The following is a 22,803-nucleotide window of genomic DNA, read 5'->3' as shown; positions in this document are numbered from 1 at the left end:
CGGATAGTGTTTAATGCTTATTAGGAGAATGCTTGAGTAGCTTTTACCAAATACTATATCTGTGGGCCTAGTGAAAAAGCTCAGAGGAAAAAATTCTATAGAGAGGACAAGCCGCGCGCGGCCTGGTCGCAGATGTAGGCCCATTGGGCCTACACCGCCGCCAGTTCGCCGTCCGCTGTCATCGAGTGTACACGCGCGCTGTTCACCGACGAAAAACGAGTTTTATCAAAAATGCCGAAGTGTGCAATAATAACTTGCAAACATCACAGTGACCTGAATAATTTCCAAGCCGATAGGATAACATTTCATAGGTAAATACTATTTATTTCCTTTTATTTCACATAAAACACGAATTCAACGTAATACTCCGAGTTGTACCATGTAACCTTACGTTTGCTTGTGCTTTAAAACGTTCATTATACATTGCGGCTACACAAGGAACATATTGTAAACAGTGTAGTGTTTTGCGCCGCAATGAACGGTGTACAAAACGATTCACTCAGTGAGACATTTTTCTCGGAAACGAGGCGAGGCGTTCCCGCTATTTATCGATGTGTGCGTGCGCGATCGCGCTCGCTTATCGTTCGCGTGTACACATACATTGAAATGATGCGCGTGTATTGCGCAATAGGAGCGTCCAGCTACAAGTGTGTGTGGATTAGGTGTGTGCGTGCATTATCTTTACAATTACTGGTGCTTTGTGTGGGTTGCGCAGACCTTGCGACAGGCGTATTCTATACAAATCGCCCGGCATGACATATCTGCCGAAATCTGTGTGAAAAAGGGTATAACTCAAATTTACTCGGTGAAAAAGGGCACAAGTCCCACCTCGGACTTATGACCTTTTTCACCGAGACCCGAGTTAATTTGAGTTATACCGATTTTCACTAGTTCACTAGGCCCACAGATATAGACTCACGTAGTGATTATATTCTCTTTGACTGTAACCATGTTCAAATTCTTTGTAGGTATTAAAATTATAGATCAAGCAAGCTGGATTCAAAATATACGAGGGTTAATAGATAACACGTTTTTAATAATAAAATTAAGTATAAAAATTACAAAAAACTAAGCTAATTTACGAATTGAAGGCGCGTGCGAACCTAATGAATAAACATTGATGGTTTCTAATGAACCATTGGAAATGTAACTAAACAATTAAGCAAAATTAATTAAATTCTATAAAACAATGGTAAAGCTTTTGTACATAATAACCTACTTATTTTAAAGTTTATGTTTCCCTAGGAACTCTCTCACTAGCTTGTTAACGACTTCCGGTTGTTCTTGCATACTGAAGTGTCCACAGCCTGGGACGAGTTTTGTTTCAATGTGTGCGTATTCCGACTTCATGCGGTCTAGGATGGTCTGCGCGAGATATTTGTCGTCTTCGCCGTTGGCGACAAGCATTGGGATGGGACGCTCGCAGCGGGCTTTGTCGGGCAAGGTGTATACGAAATTCGCGCGGTAGTAGTTGATTGGTGGAGTAACGGCAGCTGTAAAACAAATTATGAGATTAAATTCTTTATAATAAATACACGCCTTTCACCAGGCCATAACGCTCAATGCGTCTTGCTTGCATAAATATTTATAAGCTATCTACAGAAAGCAGAAATAAGAATTTGATCTTGTTTACTGAACTAGTTAATTGAGGTACTAGAGTTAGTTGGTTGAAGAGCTAGAGCACCATGTAGGTGTAACACGAATCAACCAAAATTACTCTTACGAAGTTACGATTTTGAATGTTCCAACTTCGAACTCCTGTCTTTTGATTTTCACTCCATACAGAATCTTTCGTCTCTTCCGAGCTTATAGCTGCTGCTTAACACAACGCTGGCGCAACTGGGCAGTAGCTTACTCCTCACAATGTAAACAGGTTTCAGCACACTTACTAGGTTTCCCGAACCAGTACTTGTAGCACTCGACGTCAAGGCTGCCGGGCTTGGCGGGAATGCACTTGTCGAACAATGCCAAATCATCCATCGTGATCAGCTTCTCAGCAATGGATGGCACGCGGTACAACAGGACGTACCTGAAACAGATTGCTCTCATTTATACAAAATCTCATTGGTATACAAGCTTACAGATTGTCATAGGTCAATTCTTACCATTAAATATTTTTTAAGTCCACAAGATTGACACAGTCGCAAGAGTAGCGACTATCAACGTTTCCTCACCAATAAATTTTTCTCTGCTCCGAGCTGTGCACTAGTTCGTGGAGCCACTCGGGAAGTGGTGGACAGCGTAACCATTAACTAACACGTGCAACTCAACCACAGCTCGTGTAGTATAATAGACAACGTTTCCTTACCAAGAAATTTTCCTCTGCTCCGAGTTGTGTACTAGTTCGTGGAGCCAGGTCTCCCGGGAAGTGCTGGACAGCATGACCAGTGCGTCCAACATATCCAGCAAGATCAGGTTATATTAGTCAACGTTTCCTCACCAAGACATTTTCCTCTGCTCCGAGTTGTGCACCAGTTCGTGGAGCCAGGTCTCCCGGGAAGTGCTGGACAGCGTGACCAGCGCGTCCAAGGTAACCCCAGCTTGTGTAGTATAATAAACAACATTTCCTCACCAAGACATTTTCTTCTGCTCCGAGTTGTGCACTAGTTCGTGGAGCCAGGTCTCCCGGGAAGGGCTGGACAGCGTGACCAGCGCGTCCAAGGTAACCCGAGCTTGTGTAGTATAATAAACAACATTTCCTCACCAAGACATTTTCCTCTGCTCCGAGTTGTGTACTAGTTCGTGGAGCCAGGTCTCCCGGGAAGTGCTGGACAACATGACCAGCCCGTCCAATGCGTCTGGATGGACATCACGGAAGCGGCACGCGATCAGGCCACCCCAGTCGTGCGACAATAGGATGCACTTTTCTCGTTCTGAAATTATATGAGGTTTTGCTATCACAAACTTTTATAACAAGTTGGCACAGTAATGCAATATTGAGCCCAACAGTCCATTACAGGAACTTTCTGTAAAGGTGGACAGAGAAAGATTTATATTGTTTTTTAGCTGGTAATTGGTGCAATCAGCCCATAATAATTAATACCTTATTAAGTAACCTTTAAACTTTTTTGCTGTCGTTAGAGCGTAGGAACTATTCATATACCTACTGACAAGTATTTATTTTATTAATTTTTATATGCAAACTAAGCAAAGCTTGTGCTATGGGTGCTAAGCGACGATATACATACTTAAATAGATGAATACATACGTATATATTTACATAGAAAACATCCATTACTCAGGAACAAAAAATACCTGTGCTCATCACACAGTCACATAAATGCCCTTACCGGGATTCGAACCCAGGACCGCGGCTTAGCAGGCAGGGTCACTACCGACTGAGCCAGACCGGTCGTCATCAATAGTTTCAGCTTTATAGAAAATTAATAATGTATCGTTATTCCTGCGGGATGCATCCAGTTAGTAACGAAAGCAGTTTTAAAAACTATTGTTTACAGTTCATTTTATTTAGTTTGTCAACATATAGTTTTATATATTCATCGCATGGCGTAATGTACCGAACCTAACCTAGCTTTGATATTCTGTAGTATTTGAATTAAATAAATGTGAATAAACATTTTAGGCGACAAAATACAGGAAATACTTCATATAATTTAATTCGAAAAAATTTTGTAGTGTGGATCGATACCCATATTTAACGGATCCGTATTATCCGGATCCTATCAGACCTCGGATCCGGATCTCTAATACTACGGATATCCGGATAATTCGGATATCCGGATATCCGGATCTCAAACCCTAGTAGGAACTATTCATATACCTACTGACAAGTATTTATTTTATTAATTTTTATATGTATTTTTATCATTTTTCTTCTCTAAACCATTTCATACCGCTGGTGATCCAGCTACATTGGCGCCCAACGTGGGACAAATTTGTAGTTTTCTCATATGGTAGACAGAATAAAAGTTGTATCAATTGGTAAAAATAGGTATGAATAGCTCTGTGAAGAAGCAGACGAATCGCCTGATGGGAAGTGGTTACCGCCGTCCAGTCGCAACACCAGAAGGGTTGTAGGTGCCTTGCCAACATTTCAGACGGAAGTACCTACGATCGTTTCTTGAACCTGAAAAACTAGGGAATGCTCCCGGGAATTCCCGGTACTAAAAGTACCGGGAAATCCCGGGATTTTTCAACTTTTTGGGTACCGGTACTGGTGTTAAAAATTCCCGGTTCTTCGGTACTTTTCGGTACTGAATTAACAAAAAATAAAACCGCCTTCAAAAATAAGCGCGTTACAAAACACGGAGAAACTAAAAAGCCAAAAATAATAAACCTTTCAATTCAGATTTCTTATCGTATTGCAATAAGCTAAACATCCAAATTATAAACAATTCAATTATTTTTGTAGTCGGTACCAGACCTGTTCGTCGCCTTGCTATTGCCTGTTTGACCCACCCAACCATACACAGGCTGGTACCGACTCCAAAAATAATTGAATTGTTTATAATTTGGATGTTTAGCTTATTGCAATACGATAAGAAATCTGAATTGAAAGGTTTATTATTTTTGGCTTTTTAGTTTCTCCGTGTTTTGTAACGCGCTTATTTTTGAAGGCGGTTTTATTTTTTGTTAAAAAGTTTATTTATTTGTTGATTTTTAGTGGTTCCTAGTGATATTATATGTATCAGTCCGAATACATGTACAGTAGTGAAAGAATTATCCTTTAACTCCTAACCATTGAGGAGTTGACCTTCCATCATCAGCTCAGTTGATTTTTAGTGGTTCCTAGTGATATTATATGTATCAGTCCGAATACATGTACAGTAGTGAAATAATTATCCTTAAACTCCTAACCATTGAGGAGTAGACCTTCCATCATCAGCTCAGCCACATAAAATTATTACCATCAGACGTAAATACTGGTGTACCTTTGAAAAATATACTAAAAACATTACATGTGCCTATAACATTTGAAGAGTTCCCTCGATTTCTCCAGGATCCCATCATCAGACCCTGACTTGGTGCCAATGGGACCATCTCGGGGTTATACCGGTTCGATCAAAAAAAAATTTTGAAAATCGGTCCACGATTCTCGGAGATATCGAGTAACATACATACAAAAAAATAATAAAAAAAAAAAACATTCAGTCGAATTGAGAACCTCCTCCTTTTTTGAAGTCGGTTAAAAATGGACAAAGATTACAAACTAAAACGCTGTCAATCACTTCAAAAATTTGAAAGTAATCGATGTAATATTCACTTAGGGCCACTTGCACCAACTAGGGTTAAGCCAACTAACACCGGGTTAACCACTAACACGGGGTTAAATTAATAATTTGTGTTGCACCATTAAAGATTAGGGTTTAACTCTGGGTTAAATTATTAAATATTTAACCCGCCGACGACGCAGGGTTAAATAGCTAACTCTGGGTTAGTACTAGTAAAATGGCGCACAATTTGGAAATTTCTTTATCGTGTTGTCGGAGAGAACAAATAAATATGATCAACGTTATTATTATTTTCTGACGACGATGAAGAAATCATAGAATACATCAGCACGGATTTTTACGACCGAAGAATCGCAGAACGTACCGATTACTTTAATACACATAGAGATAAAGAGTTTCACAGAAGGTTTCGATTAAAAAAACACAGTGTCGCATTTTTATTGAATAAAATCAAACACAGATTGCAATACGTACAGTACTGGACAAAATTCTTCATACACCGACATATAAAATAAACTTTCTATCATAATTTCTTTACCCTTAAACTTAACATCACAGTTGTATTGGAAAACTTTTAACTAATTTCATGGCGTACAACATACAGACAATAACATATCAATGATCGTACAATTTTTTTTTACATGAGTATAAATATAAATATCAGTACTTTTGGCTCTGGACGAATTTGATCATACAGTAATTAAAATACGAATGAAATGCAATGTAGTAGTGTGTATGGCTGTCATCTGCTTAAGATATCGCTGATTGTCTCGGAGGAACATTTTATGTGAGAAACTGAAAGTATTTATCTAACCCAAGCTTTTTCCTGTGTGTCTACTGAAGTAGGCAAAGTGGGTATAATTCAGAATGACATTTGATATTTTCTTTATTTTTCCAAAAACTTCCTTAAATTTTGGCTTGGATTGATTACATGAGACTAAATATGTTAGCCATTCAAGCTATTCATTCCTATTAATCATAACAAACGCATGAGATATACATACTGGTATTATCTTTCAGCCATCGCCCGTCTGAATACTTATATATGAAAAGATGACTGAAAGAAAATACTAGTATGTCTATTTCATGCGTTCGTTGTGATTCATAGGATTAAGTAGCTTCAATGGCTGACATAGTCTCATGTTATCAATCCTAGCCAAAATTTAAGGAAGTTTTTGGAAAAACAAAGAAAATATCAAATGTTATTCTGAATTATACCCACTTTGCCTACTTTAGTAGGCACACAGGAAAAAGCTTGGGTTAGATAAATACCTTCAGTTTGTACCTGAAAATGTTCCTCCGAGACAAGCAGCCATATCTAAAGCAGATGAAAGCCATACACACTAATATATTGCATTTCATTCGTATTTTAATTACTGTATGATCAAATTTGTCCAGAGCCAAAAGTACTAATATTTATATTTATACCCATGTAAAACAATAATTGTACAATCATTGATATATTGTTGTCTGTATGTTGTACGCCATGAAATTAGCCAAAAGTTTTCAACACAACTGTGATGTTAAGTTTAAGGGTAAGAGAAATTATGATAGAAAGTTAATTTTTTTATGTCGGTGTATGAAGAATTTTGTCCAGTACTGTAAATCCCAATATCAGGTATAGAGCAGACTCCAAGGGGATGTTCGTTTGCAAAAATAGCGCACCTCATTCTGACTTCAGATATATATTTTATAGATCCCGGACACCATATAAACACATGTTGCCAACCAGTGATTGCCGGGGTGCGGGGAAGGGGTCCCCTTCCCCGCACCCCGGCAATCGAAATTGCATACAAAGAAAAAAAATTTTTTCATCAAACCATGACGTGTGGGGTATGAAATAAAAGGGCTTACTGAGTAGTTCACGAATATATAGCATACTATAACATTTATTACACTTCCTCTAAGAATTTTTTTGAAAGTTTACTAAAATGCTCTGCCTGCAGAGATATAACTGAGACACAAACTGTGAAAACAGGCAGGAGTGCAACCGTTCGTCATCAGAGCTGATAAAAACAGTAAACAGTAGGTACACTGCAGCATCTCATGACACAAATATAATACGCCTAGACGAAATATCATGCCGTGTTGCTTTAAAGAAAGATAGCATTACGCCCCATGTCGTGGCGTAAAAGAGATAGACATACATTTCCATTCATCATTCGTTCTTTAATATTTGGCTGGTTTATAGAACGGATTGAAAAAGTAATAATGTTGCCTGCTTAAAATAAAAAAACTGCCGGGTTAGCTAACCCTAACTTAGTTTTCAATGGTGCAACAAAAGATCGGGGTTAAAATTTTAACGAGTTAACCCCGGGTTTATTAACCCACTATTTATTTAGTTAACCCCTTGTTCAGTGCAAGTGGCCCTTAATGGTGTAATGTAAAAACTTCAAACGCGTTAGACTCGTCCCGCGCGGTAGTTTTTCCTCGGCAAAGACCGGGACCTCGGCGTCGGTTATACTTGGAGGGTAAACCAAACTAACTTTGCTAATGTTATAATTAGTCTATGTAGAGGTGTATGATGTTTTGCACACTTCGTCCAGGTTTCTCAAAGTATGCTTGTCTGGTATACTAAAGTTTTGGTTCTTAAAGTGAGAAGTTTGTTACACCATACTCTTTACAAAATACAGAAAAGCAAAAAAGAACTTTCACATGGTGTTCGTGGATCTGGAAAAGGCATACGATAGAGTTCCGCCTAAGGTTCTATGGTGGTGTATGAGAGAGACGTGAGTACCAGAGAAGTATGTGCGGCTTGTTCAGGCGATGTATGATAGAAAGAGTTCAATGTGGCGGTAAGTCTACACCAGGAGTCGACTTTAGGTCCTTATTTGTTCCTCCTGGTTATGGATGCTCTGACATCGGACATACAGGAAGAAGCACTGGTGTATGCTGTTCGCCGATGACATTGTTCTTGTTGGGTAAAATGCACTTGAGGTCCAGAGCAGGCTGGAAAAATGGCAAGAAAGGCTGGAAAGTGTGGGACTGCAAATCAGCAGAACCAAGACTGAACAGATGTTCTGAGATTTCGGTGGTCTATCCAGTTTTTCTCTTATTGCCTTAGATGGTGCATACCTACCAGTCTGCTCCGACTTCCGGTACCTTGGGTCATTATTCCAAAATTACGGAAGCATCGACCGTGACCTGGTGGATGATGAAAGATAGAGGAGAATGGAAGAGGAAGACCTGTTGTACCGACTCCACATAACGTGGGATAAGGGTAGGAGGAAGAAGAAGACACTTGAACGTAGCCTCCCGAATATGGTTGCCGCTTTGCCAATACGGATATCGATTTCTGCGTCAAGCGGTACCGTTACCATGGGCTGCCCAAGTGAGAGCCGTATTACTTTACTCAGAAAGTAAGTGAGTTTACGTTTGTTTACAATATATTGTGCCTAACTTCACGCCAAAGAAGCTGCTTCTATCCCTTTCTAAGTTTATCAATAAACGGAGAAAGAACTATAGGCGAATGCTACGCCTCTGGTGTTTACGCGATGGAACTAAAATCATAAGTAAATGTAATTTACCTATCGAAATCTGTCAATATAGGGTCTACTGCAAATTTCGAAACATACGCACTGAGGGATTCTTCCTCTTTCACTTTATACTGATAAGAGTAAAAGAGACGCATGTCCACATTTCGATAACTTCGGTATTCGGTAGTAGGCCTCAAACCATAGGCCAAGTCATTCTGACGTGACATTTCTGTCAAGTTATACAAAAATCACACGGAATTTTCACGATTATATTTGCAGTTTTAAATAAAATTATGACTAACATTTTGCATTAATTTATAATATTACGTGAAATTCAAGATTAGCTAAAATTGAATAAAAAGATAAACCAGTGAACAAATCAAATAAGGTAATGACTAATGAGTTATTTTTGGCCATCATATTGTACTATTTACAATTGAGATGATTGTAATGCTCAAAGCAGTTTTTGGTTTCAGAAAGATGACGGAAGCTATGATTGAAATCAATATTTCCGAACAAACCCGTATGGTATTCAGTCAACATGGAAGATGGTTCAATTGATATTAATACTGTGGCACTCTGGCAGTTACGCTACTCAAAACCTTAGGGCAGCAGAGGGGAGCAGTACCAATTTATAAGTGTTTTTGTTCCGCAATGCACTTAATGGTATTGGCCATGATCATCACAGGTATAGAAGTGCTCCAATAAAGGAAAAAACCTCAACTCCAAAAAATATTCCTGTTACTAAAATAAAGTATTTCATTAATTGACTTTGTTTATTTGTGATGTTCTCGAGTAGTAAAGAAATAGAAATATTTTTTACAGAACAAGGGTACATAGCATCTTATATAGAATTAGCTTTTGTCCGCGGTTTCGCTCGCATACTAATAGAATTCTTATTCAAACATATACAAATAATAAAATTTTCATTTGGATCCGTAGGTTTCTATGCAGACGTTTGTCTGCGTTTTTTTCGATTACTCATATTACTATTGTTTTTAAAAAAGAAATGCTTGCAGTGGTTGTACAAATGTTACACAGCGACCACAGCGTAGGTAGTAGGTACGAGTAGGTATGTATTCTATATACACTGAGGAACTACATATTACAACAGAACTCACATAGCTCCGTATCTCGGCACTATTGTCGGTGGGTAAAAAGTACTTTCTCGCATTATCGCTTACAATTACCGATTGCCGACCGATTACCGTTACCCTATCCCTATCCCTATTAGGGTTTGTTTAGGAAATACCGGTACCGAAAGTACCGGGAATTCCCGGGATTTTCAGCCAAGCAAAGAACCGGGAAATGAACTTGAAGGCTGTTATTAATCCTAATTTATGAATTTATTATTCACACTATTGGCGCTTTTTAAATAATGTAATTGTTCCAAAATACTTCTTTTCATTCATAAAACATTGTATTGTGTAGTTACTAAATAGTCATAAGTTTAGCATTTCAATATGTGCAATATTACTCTGATGGCCAAGTTGCCAATGCTCCCAATAAATTAAAAAAAAATTAGCTTTGTCATTTTTGATTTGACACAAGGACTTAGCTGAAATGTTAATCGTTGACGCTAAACCATGGACTTTAAATCTATGCGCTAAACGCCGATCGAAATTCAGTCTAGCTCTGTCATGTCAATACGGAAAAGTGATAGAGATAGCTAAGCTACGATAACGATGTTATCATAATCGTTTGTGCATTTGGCTACGTGCCCTGCCAAAAAATCAGATACAATTTTTACTTGTTTCAAAATGCTTTTTCTACTCACTTTTGTATCAAATTATAATCTTCATATACACCCCATAATGATCTAATCGCCTTCAAAAGTTCTATACCTTACCTTAGACTTTGTTTTTACCTATGTCGATGTCGTTGTAATTGATGTTTGATATGTACGTAAACGCTGAATTTTAGGTTTTTAGTTTTCGTTTCACGTCAATTTATTAAATACTTAGCCTGTTACTCAAGAATATTACAAAATAAACAAAGTCACAGAAAGAGATACTTTATTTCAGTAATAGGATATTTTTTTTGAAGTTTTTTCCTTTGGTTCACTTCTAATATATACCCACGAGATATGGTGTTATGGTGACTATAGGTACAAGTAATAATGTGCATTGAGAAACTAACATGCCCATGAATTGGTACTGCCTGCTGCTGTAGGTAATCAGTTTATTCTTAACTGCCTCATTCATTATCAATTTGAACAATCTTCTACGTTGGGTTTGCTGAATACCATACGGCTGGCATGGAAATATTGTTTTCCCCGCACTAGCTCGGAAACACGTGTTTTGTCCTTTATTACCAGCGGGTAAAAACGCATTTTATCCACTAGTGGGTAAAGTAATTTGACCTTGAATAAAGTCAAATTAACTGCTTTAAAATTTATAAAAGTAGGTGAATCTAGTAATAAAGATGATTTACCACCTGTGGAACTACTGGAAGCAGTGATAAATGCATTTTTTGCGTTGTAGTTTCCTCGCTGTAGTGAGGGGAAAAGTTTTGTGTTACACTCGGGTGCAAATGTATTTTACTTCTCGTGTGTTAAAATACAACTTTGCCCCCTTGTATAACAAATAACTATTTCAATAATATCTTCTTTTTCTGAAAGCAACCAATATAATCATCTCAACTGTAGCTAAACAGTACAAAATGATGAATAATAAACCTAACTCATTACATTACCTTTGTAAAAGTATCAAGCACTGGTTTCATCACTGGTTTATCTTTTTATCGAACTACTGACTAACTGCTACATTTAAGCTGTTCTTTAATTTCACGTAATATTATACATTAATACATATTAGTCTTATTTATTTTGCATTTAAAATTGCAAATATAATCGTGAAAATGTTGTGGGATTGTTATATAATTTGACAGTAATAACACATCAGAGTGAATTGGTGGTTTACTTTTACGTTAGTGACTGTCATGATTAGGCTTGGGACTTTTGGATGCTCGCTATGGTTCTGTCATCCGCAGAGTCGCCATTATGTTAAAAAATTTTTTTCGAAGTCAAAGTCAAAGCCTGGAAATAAAATATCTAACAACAATATCTCTATCCAATCCAAAAACAAGCTATATTCACCACAGTTTTTTTGATGGGATACACTTTTAATATGGTTAGCAATAAATACTTTTTTTCCGGCTTAGAAATGAACATCACATAAAGAGCAAAATATACTAGACTTTTCTTCATAATATTTTAATTCCTGATACGGCTCTAACCAGGATTTAATTTCGCAAGTCGTAAAATTATTCATTTTAAAATTTTATTACAAATTGCGTAAACGATATTTCATCTGAACTGACAACTTATTACTCAAGTGTTTTTATTTGAAATAGATGTCAGTCGTCTGTCAAACAAAACACAAGTATCAAAGAGGATGGATAGTAAAGTAAATCGTAGGTAGTATATACGTATATAGTATATATTATCATAGCTGGGCATTAACTCGTTAATCCGTTAATTAACGAAGTTAACATTTCGATTAACGGATTAACTTTTAAGTTAACTTGAAAAAATGTTAACGGACTCGTTAACTTCCGTTAAATTTCTCCGAGTCCGTTTATCGTTAATCTAGTAGGGCACAGGCGCCATCTGCGCTGCGAAAAACACGTTCTGAACGCTACTATAAAAGCCCGAAGTACGGCAAATCCTATGATTTGCCGGTAAATCCTAGGTTTTACCGATGTCGATTGCTAAAAGTCCGAAATATTAGCTAAAAATGTATTCTTCACGTGGATTTGCTTTTACTAACTTTGATTCGGTGAATCCTAAGCTTTACCATGGCGACTGTTGTAGTGATAGGTCAGCAAATTCGAGCCCTATTTACGACCACATTCGCTTCACTAGCCTCTACCGCCCAAAGTGCCACAACAGTCCCGTCACCGTCTCTCCTGACACAGCTCTTGGCAGTAGCTCAGGCGATCACTGCCTTCCACGTGCAGCCTAGAGTTAGCTAGCTGTACTTTGGCCTTTTACAGAAATATAATACGTTATAGTGGATACTGATGCAACAAAATATTTAAAGAAAAGTTCATTTTTTTTTCACGTGTTAACGGATTAACGATTAACTTTAACTTGCGTTAAATTTGTCGAAATGTATCGCTTTAACGATTAACGAAGTTAACTTTTTTAGTAACGGATTAGCGATTAACGAAGTTAACTATTTGATTAACGGTGCCCAGCTATGTATATTATGCATATCGCGTCAACTGTGAACTTCGACAGGTGTGTGTAATAGATTTGTGATAAAATTAATTGCATATTGTTATAGGTATACGTATAGATCATGACATCTAACATGTTTTATTTCCAGGCTTTGACTTTGACTTCGAAAAACATCGGATGCCAGAACCATAGCGAGCATCCAAAAGTCCCAAGCCTAGTCATGATTACTCACGTAAAGTATTGAGTTTTCACTAGAGACTGTCAAATAGTTCTGGTTCTATTGACTTCATGCAATCAGAAAGAGAGCGCCTTAGCTGTAAAGTTAGGAACGTATTAAAAACTCGGAGTAAACTCGTTAATAACTTATGGTACCGATGAAAATTTTAGTACGTGAGCGTTTCCGCTTGGAGCGCTGTTCAGTTTTTCCATACATTTTCTGTAACTCTCACTGAAAACGTAACGTATTTTTTCACTTAAAAAAGTCATGGTAAGGCTACGGGAGATTGTTGGATACGGTCGACCGAAGGTAGCAAAACTCAACGACTTCTAAAGCTGTGCCATCCACTAGTATGTTCGCCAAGAGGCAATATAAAGCGCAATCGTCATACATATACAACAATATAAATAAAATTATAAATATCCATCCATTACTACTATATAAGTGTAAGATAGAACTTAATAAATGGCTGAAACAACTTAGCTATGATGACACCGAATCACTTCTATACCGCGTAAATTATTGATTGTACACACACTCAAAAACACACACACACACACACACACACACACACACACACGCCCGTGTTAGTACTAGTATTAATATAGCAGCTAAAATATATTGGTTAATACAATAAATAATAATTAAAAGTATTATAAGCATTTAGTTTATATAACAAAAAATAAAACCGCCTTCAAAAATAAGCGCGTTACAAAACACGGAGAAACTAAAAAGCCAAAAATAATAAACCTTTCAATTCAGATTTCTTATCGTATTGCAATAAGCTAAACATCCAAATTATAAACAAATCAATTATTTTTGTAGTCGGTACCAGACCTGTTCGTCGCCTTGCTATTGCCTGTTTGCCCCACCCAACCATACACAGGCTGGTACCGACTCCAAAAATAATTGATTTGTTTATAATTTGGATGTTTAGCTTATTGCAATACGATAAGAAATCTGAATTGAAAGGTTTATTATTTTTGGCTTTTTAGTTTCTCCGTGTTTTGTAACGCGCTTATTTTTGAAGGCGGTTTTATTTTTTGTTAAAAAGTTTATTTATTTGTTGATTTTTAGTGGTTCCTAGTGATATTATATGTATCAGTCCGAATACATGTACAGTAGTGAAAGAATTATCCTTTAACTCCTAACCATTGAGGAGTTGACCTTCCATCATCAGCTCAGTTGATTTTTAGTGGTTCCTAGTGATATTATATGTATCAGTCCGAATACATGTACAGTAGTGAAAGAATTATCCTTAAACTCCTAACCATTGAGGAGTTGACCTTCCATCATCAGCTCAGCCACATAAAATTATTACCATCAGACGTAAATACTGGTTTACCTTTGAAAAATAGACTAAAAACATTACATGTGCCTATAACATTTGAAGAGTTCCCTCGATTTCTCCAGGATCCCATCATCAGACCCTGACTTGGTGCCAATGGGACCATCTCGGGGTTATACCGGTTCGATCAAAAAAAAAATTTTGAAAATCGGTCCACGATTCTCGGAGATATCGAGTAACATACATACAAAAAAAAAAAAAAAAAAAAAAAAAAAAAAAAAAAAAAAAAAAAAAAAAACATTCAGTCGAATTGAGAACCTCCTCCTTTTTTGAAGTCGGTTAATAAAGTAAATTAATTAGCTTATTTATTAGCTTATTAATAATAATAAAAAATAGATATACCTATGTAAAATTTCTTTGAAAAATTAGATTATTAGGACTGTTAGTTATGGAGGAGCGGGGCATCCCAATACAGGTTTACTTACCTAAAGGGAAGTCCCAACCACTGATGGCAATATTGTAAACCTTTTTCAAGGAAAATAAAATATTTTTCATTTTCATTTTTCATTTTCATTTCCGCACAGACCTACACTAATACGACTGTCTTTTTGGCATTGATGGGCATGGAGAACAAAGTGTAAGCCCGCGAAAACCTGTCCACGATGTTTTGCAACTCGGCTGCAGAGTTCGCTACAAAAGCTGCATCGTCAGCAAACAAGAGACGGGAAAACAGGAGCGACGGCTAAACACTTTTCACATGCGCTGTCTACGACATATTTGGCATAATTTTCTTATAAGTAGGTAGATGTTTTGCATAACAGATTATTAGAAATAGGTACCTATAATAAAACTCATACAGTAGTGTTTTCTTTTTATATTTTGTTTTGATATAGCTAATATTCGCATCAAATTATTACACATTTTATTCTTAATTTTATGTTTTATTCATATTTTTTTAACAAATGTAAACCAAAGGTAGTAAACCCCCTCAGTACCGAAAAGTACCGAAGAACCGGGATTTCCCGGTTCTTTCCCAGTACCGGAAATCTCAGTCCCGGTTCCGGGACTGGTACCGGTTCTGCATTCCCTATGAAAAACAGACGAACAGGTACCTACTAATGAAGCCATGTTACAAACTTACCTAACTGACGTATTAGATCCCGAACATCTTCCACCAGGAGATCAATATGGTATGCAGATACGTCGTCTGGCCGCTCCGAGTCTCCGTACCCTCGCATGTCCACAGCAATACACCTGAAATACGTCATTAAAATTGGTTGATAGTTTGTCAAAATCAATGCAATTTTTTTGCACAACGGCAAAATAACGCCCCGACCACAGAGAACCTCCTATAGAGTAGCATTCTTGTATATTTTGTTCGCGATACGAGTCACCAGTGCCAGGGGTGCGAGGAGCGGGCGGGGAATGTGTTAAGCGCGCTGTGATTGGCCGTTTCAAGGACGGCGGGCAGTCGCGCCAGATGAAAGGGACTGTCCCTCTACTGACGCGTTAGTGGCCAATGTAAGTTGACCTATGCCGGCTCTGAATAAATTATAAATATGACTTTTATGTGGAATGTAATGACGTCTGTTTTTAAATTTGAGCTTCTTGTTACCTTTCCACACCATTTCACACTACAGGTGGACATCTTTAAGACATCAAAATACCCTTTTTAACCGACTTCAAAAAAGGAGGAGGTTCTCAATTCGACTGAATTTTTTTTTTTTTTTTTTTGTATGTATGTTCCTCGATATCTCCGAGAATTGTGGACCGATTTTCAAAATTTTTTTTTTGATCGAACGGGTATAACCCCGAGATGGTCCCATTGGCACCAAGTCAGGGTCTGATGATGGGATCCTGGAGAAATCGAGGGAACTCTTCAAATGTTATAGGCACATGTAATGTTTTTAGTGTATTTTTCAAAGGTAAACCAGTATTTACGCCTGATGGTAATAATTTTATGTGGCTGAGCTGATGATGGAAGGTCAACTCCTCAATGGTTAGGAGTTAAAGGATAATTCTTTCACTAGTGTACATATATTCGGACTGATACATATAATATCAATAGGAATCACTAAAAATCAACAAATAAATTAACTTTTTAACAAAAAATAAAACCGCCTTCAAAAAAAGCGCGTTACAAAACACGGAGAAACTAAAAAGCAAAAAATAATAAACCTTTGAATTCAGATTTCTTATCGTATTGCAATAATCTAAACATCCAAATTATAAACAAATCAATTATTTTTGGAGTCGGTGCCAGCCTGCGTATGGTTGGGTGGGGCAAACAGGCAATAGCAAGGCGACGAACAGGTCTGGTACCGACTACAAAAATAATGGATTTGTTTATAATTTGGATGTTTAGATTATTGCAATACGATAAGAAATCTGAATTCAAAGGTTTATTATTTTTTGCTTTTTAGTTTCTCCGTGTTTTGTAACGCGCTTTTTTTGAAGGCGGTTTTATTTTTTGTTAAAAAGTTAATTTTTCAATTTTTTTACTGCGAGAAACACGCGCTGCTTTCGGGTCTGTTACTTGGTCGCTACTGATCGGGCACGGCGAGCGCCCGCGCTTATATCAGTGCAAATACTAGGAAGGCTGGCGACCGCGAGTCGTCTTGTAATGGATGTCTATAGGGATTGGTCTGTGGCCCCGACATAGGTAATTAGATCCCACGTATTTTTCTAATTGTAGGTACCTATTAATGACATAAGAACGGGTACTGTGGACGGGTAGTCTATCTCGCGGTGACATATTCATATTCTCTCACCAACCATGCGCTAGCTGCTAGCTCTGCAGGTGCAGGAGACTATGCCCCGTTTTCGTGCTCCGCTCCGCATTCATCGGAAATCGGGACGTAGGTCGTTAACTTGCAAGATTCGACCCGCATGTACATTGTACAATTTGTACAACTGTCATAGATAGATAATATACATAGTTGATACCGGGGTGAATAGGGTTGGCGGGGTGAATAGGGACGTAACTTAAAATGTGATATACCAATTACGAATTAATTTCTTACTTACATAAATTTATAAAATGTAAGAATAAATAAAGAAGGTTAAGGTTTTACCAATAATCTTTGTTGAACTCGACGATTTGATGTCTCCAAGAGTACCAAAATTCAGGGAACCCATGCAGAAATATCATGAGGGGTTTAGACGGATCGCCACTTTCCACGTAATGTAACTTGACATTCTGTAAAAAAAACCACACTTCAGCTAAAACACTAAAGAAAATTAAAGAACATTTATAAGCGAAAAAAGCATTAAAAGCACTAAAATCTACATGTGATGCCTGGATTACTCAGCCCCTGTAAGCTCATCAATAAGTATATGTACCTAGCGAATTCAATACAACGATCCGTGTATGTACCTACAATAGTTATCTACTTATCTCTAACAAACAGAGATGTAAATTATACCTAGGCAAAGTTTAAGTTCAAAATTATCTACCATGGTGTAATTATTGTATATAGTTTTACATTGTACAGTTTCCACATGTGGAAACTTTTAACTGGCTCAGTGTTTACTACGTCATTAGCCCTTCTTGTTACTCTAGTAGTAGAGGCCTCCAATTCTCGAGCCCGAGATTCAATTTTGTAAGCAAAATTAATACAGGTGATGTTTCGTGTATTGAGGTGTGCAATAAAGAGTATTTGTATTGTATTGTATTGTATTGTATTGTAATACAGTGAAGTGGGTCCGGTCTACCTCTACAGCGATTTTGTAAAATGCAACTAATAATTAGACAACAACTCAAAATTTACCTACATCTAAACTACGTAATGAGTACTGTTGTAGAAGCTATGCGGAGAATATATTAGTTGCTAATTTTAACTACCTAGAATCGATCCAAGTTAACTCTATAGTTTATTTGACAGCACAGGCTAAGAAAGGTACTGTAAATTTGTTACTTTAAACCTGAGTTAATTTTTTTCCTTACTTATTTATTCTATGCTTTAAATTCCATAATTTGATAGGAGATTTTTTTACATTTTCAAGTTATATCATATCAGTGCTATCAGATGCGCTACAAAGTTAGCGTGTTCTAACTCTACGTCATAGGACCAGTCCGGACTGAATGGAGAATAAGCGTTTTATTAGGTGCAATATAGTAAGCTGAGAGCACACGTAAATTACGTAACACTCGGTGAGCCCACTGTACCACTGACCTACAACGGAGCTCGTTTTTCTGTGCCAAGTTCAAGAGACGACGAAATTTTTGCCGTTTTTTGTGGCGATACGGTTTGACAATCAGAACTATTTCGCTAATGTGAATGATCATACGCTTACAGAATAAAGTCTTTTTTACGCCCACTAAATGCCTTTTTGTGGCCAAAATAATATACTGAATTTCTTGGAAAAAATATGCTGACGGATATTGTTTGTATATGCGTTACCTACTAATATTAACTCAGAGCATTAAATACTATATATCTGTGAATATTAATCAACATGCCCGGATTTTTATTAGTCAGTAATTTTGCCATTTAGAAATGGATTTTGAAATTATAGGGCCTTAGATAAGAATGATATCGTAATTTTCTCAGCGTGCATAAACACAGTTCTAAAGTGCAGCACGAGAGCCGTTCCGCTTTCTCGCCATTGCACTCGGGTTGAATAAACTGTACGTTGCAACGCGATGCGATCTAACCCGTTTACTGGATCTAGATATAGGTACTATTTATTATATGGATGTAAGCGAGTCTCTGCATGGACCAGTGTAGCCACCATAGTTTTGTTTTGAATGCGACTCGATAGCGCAAACTCACACAAAATGTATGTTTTCAGTCAGTACCTAACCGTTGGCAGCGCTGTTAAATTTCTCCATACAAGGAACGTCATTTTCCGTGACGTTTACGTTATCGAGTAACAAATTAAAATAATATAGTAGTCACACAACTAAACGATTCAAATTTAACTGCCATACAGATGATCAGAGTGACTATACATACTATCCCATCCTCATCGTCAATGTTGTATTATTACAATGTTGTACGTACAATGTAGTACGGAATTAAAACTTAAATTTTATAGAATTAATTTATTGGAGCTACACAATATGCAAGGGCTCACAGAGCAGAAGAGGACGTTCCGATTCACACATACTACAGTTGATAAGAATTCGCAGAAAGCTTGGCTGCGACTGACCTTATTGAACTTAACTTTCCTTGTTTTTTAGATAGAACACGTGGGATTGCATGATCACGATGTGTGGGATTCGCCGTTTATTTTCCCTCTCCTAGCGAGAGGGGGGTACTTGGCCCTACCCACTATAAACCCACTCCGGCGTGCAGGTCGTTTCACCACAGAGGACCTTGATTGACTATAACCACATAGGTTAGCAATAATAGTTGAGCTTAAATTGTGTCTTTGTGATCGAATGAGCACCATAGTGAATATAGAGCCACCTATTTTAGTCAAATCGAACGAATTAATTTATAAATCGAACGAATGAAATTTAGGCCTAAAACATTCGTTTAAAAATTACATTGAAATGCGAACCATAGGATTACGTTAATAATACGTAAGTACGTCCTTTTTAATCCATATTCCGTAGGCACTTAAAAAATATCGTAATAAAAATTAGACATTTTATAAAAAAGCACATGAACATCATCAGACGTTAAATAAATCATACATATGGGCATGACATCTTAAATACATATACTCAGTATGACCATGGATTCTTCGTAGGCAGTATTTTTGTTATCGGTCCTTGCCACACAAGTTTTGAGAAATCGACGATGGGATTTCGCCAAAGTGTTACGACATTTTTCCTAATAATGTCTAAACTTAAACCGCATTACCGTTTACTGTCGAATACGATCTTTACGGAATGGTTTTTATCTACTTTTAATTTTGTCTCTTGGTTTTTAAGTGTTTTTTTTTTTTTACTTTTTTTAAATACTTTCTGTAGTTTCTGTAACCGAGATGGGGTTATTTTGGAAGTTGATGGAAGTAAATGCTTTACTTTCACACCTTTGTACATAAACATATTCTCACCAACTGTAAAGCGTTTAATTCTGAATTTGAAATTTTCCATCTTGTTCTAAATATCCCCACGTATCCTAAATATCCCCATTTTAACGTACCTACCAATTTTTAAAGCCAAATTGGCACCTATTTTCAAATTTTGATATTAAGTATCATATAATTTTTGTGACTCAGATTGTAGTGCTTGACAATTTTATCAGTTAAGCCAAGGTCGTGACGAAACAAGCGATATTAAAGTACATACAACTGACTGAAAATATAACGAAGGTTAGCGGTCTATTTGTTTTCTAGAAATCTAACAGGAAAAAATAGTGCGTAGAGTCCCTCCGCGCGGAAGAAGTGAAACTTCTTAATGTGGAAATGAAAATTGTAAATAAAATAGGAAATAAAATAATTATTTCAAAATTCGACTTGGCAACACTAAGAGTTAAACGTTTAATGCTGTCAGTTGAAAGTCGCCAGAAGTTTCACTTCAAAAAGAACCTCTAACAGTAGCTACATCTTGTAGTTAAATTACCTACCTACTCTAACTAGGGTGATACAGAGACCATTATAATATGAGGTTCCAAGTGGCTTCGCCTGAGACAAATCAAAAGTTCATCAGTATCCATACACAATACATTCGACACTTACGTCCTCATTGAGGATTGCCTAATACCCTGCAATACCTACGCCTGCATACATACAATGCGTAATGAATGCGTAGTCATTGACGGTTGGTAATTATTATAATTCATGTCCGACAACCGACAACATCCTATCGTGGCAAAGGTTTATTGACTTCTTCGATAGTGCCTTGTCACGTTCAGTGAATAGGTACCTAATTAAAGGTTAAAAACTACGGGCCATGGGTACTTACAGCTCGGCAATTATCTTGCCCGCCAGGCACGAGTCCTATTCTAACTGTATTCATTAGAGTGGGACACATAGCGAGATAATCTCGCGTCACTCCGCGATTCTATCGCCGCGCTACAAGTACATCCTGGCGGCCGCGAGTTCGCGGCCTACTCAGGGGTGGCGCGCGTTCTCACGGAATGCACGTTCGCACTTTCTATTGTTACTTTACGTCGCGAGGTTTTTGCAAGCGATGTCCGCGTGTGAAATGCTAATAATATTTAGTTAAATAGACATATTGAATAAAATAAATACCATAGGACATTCTTACACAGATCTACTACTGATTAAGTCCCACGGTAAGGTCAATAAGGCTTGTGATTTGTGATGTTAGAACTTGAACAAAAATATATAAATACAGTATATATACCTAGAAAGTACCCAAGACTTGAATATAATAGTATAACATTTTATGTGAGTATTAATTCGTTTGAATCCATTGGTAACCCTATCACGGGACGCCGCGCACGTGCGGCTCGTTTCTTTGTAAGAATTTTGTAGGTATTTAAAAGGCGGCATTTCGTGAACATCAAAGCAGTGGGCCTTCTGTACTTGTACTATTATATATTCTGTGATAGTATGTAATTAAAAAAAATATTCTTAAAGATTTACAGTATAGATCGAGTTCAAAAAATGAGTGTATAACATTTGCAAGCTACGGTAACTGCTTACCATCAGGCGGACCGTACGCTTGTTTGCCAATTGTTTGCCTTGTATGTCTCTGGTAAAAAAAAGAGGACTAGGTACATATAATTCTACATAATTTATAATGTAATTTTCGACGATCATGATGAGAAGATAAACATAACTTTGGCATGTAACAAATTTATAGTGTAATTTTTATCATGAAATAAAGAAAATCTAAATCTAAATCTAAATCATATCGTCACTACTTTAAAAAAATCTCGTATCTCACGCTGTTCCTCAAAGTTAAAACGCAGTAAGTCTCTATGCATTCCATATATACTTACTAGTTTTCTTTTCATTGACAGACGAAGATACAATTTTTTTTAAAAGTAGTAGATATATGCTCATGGGTCAGCACCCAGAAGCATCAGGATAGGATACCTACTATACATTTTTAATTTTCAACAGGTAAACAATAAACTTACATTAACTTTAATGTACTTATGTACTCCATATTTAGGGTCCGTCAGGCAGGCCGGCGGTTCCAGTCGCAGCTTCTGAGCCCAAGGGTCCGCAAAGGGGTTCTTGACATATCTCACAGCGAAATACGCTAATGTCAGGATACTATAGAACACAGTAAGGAGGTTGAACACTACGAAACGCGAGATCGTGTCGAGTACGCTCATGGTGACACGCGCACTGCTCGCGACGCCGGCTGTCAGACTGACCTGACTACTATGTATAAGCACTGTGTAGTTTAATATGTACGCCCACCACTTGAAGCGTCAAGTGGCTCATTTCGGGATATTGACATGACGTTCGGAGTTCGGAGTTCCCTAGATTAGAGAAATCTCTTGAAAAGTTATTGATGGGAAAGTCGGCACTGTTGACTGAGACGGTGGATAACCCTTTTCACTCTCGATCGT

The 22,803-nt window shown here is 37.3% G+C and overlaps 1 protein-coding gene across 1 annotated transcript; it reads right to left on the bottom strand.

Annotated features, from left to right (window-relative positions):
* Nucleotides 1-1,015: 1,015 nt before the first annotated feature.
* LOC125229153 (epoxide hydrolase 3-like) lies at nt 1,016-22,595 on the bottom strand. Its single transcript, XM_048133934.1, has 6 exons — nt 22,363-22,595; nt 17,431-17,555; nt 15,498-15,610; nt 2,705-2,873; nt 1,890-2,029; nt 1,016-1,493 (listed from the first exon to the last, which is right to left on the bottom strand). The coding sequence occupies exons 1-6, from the start codon at nt 22,561-22,563 to the stop codon at nt 1,225-1,227; spliced, it is 1,017 nt and encodes a 338-aa protein (XP_047989891.1). The 5' UTR covers nt 22,564-22,595; the 3' UTR covers nt 1,016-1,224.
* Between the last annotated feature and the right edge of the window lie 208 nt (nt 22,596-22,803).

The sequence above is a fragment of the Leguminivora glycinivorella genome, chromosome 8 (assembly GCF_023078275.1).
Source record: "Leguminivora glycinivorella isolate SPB_JAAS2020 chromosome 8, LegGlyc_1.1, whole genome shotgun sequence".
In the NCBI taxonomy this organism is placed as follows: domain Eukaryota; kingdom Metazoa; phylum Arthropoda; class Insecta; order Lepidoptera; family Tortricidae; genus Leguminivora; species Leguminivora glycinivorella.
Note: the sequence above shows the minus strand (reverse complement) of the source record. Positions and strands in the feature narration are given on the sequence as shown.

Bases quoted from the DNA above. Each gene is read 5' to 3' on its own strand.
- LOC125229153 (XM_048133934.1), bottom strand. From the start codon at position 22,563: ATGAGCGTACTCGACACGATCTCGCGTTTCGTAGTGTTCAACCTCCTT. The intron at 2,874-15,497 runs GTAAGTTTGTAA...ATATAATTTCAG, and splicing joins GGATCTAATACGTCAGTTAG to AACGAGAAAAGTGCATCCTA. The intron at 1,494-1,889 runs GTAAGTGTGCTG...TTTGTTTTACAG, and splicing joins GTACTGGTTCGGGAAACCTA to CTGCCGTTACTCCACCAATC.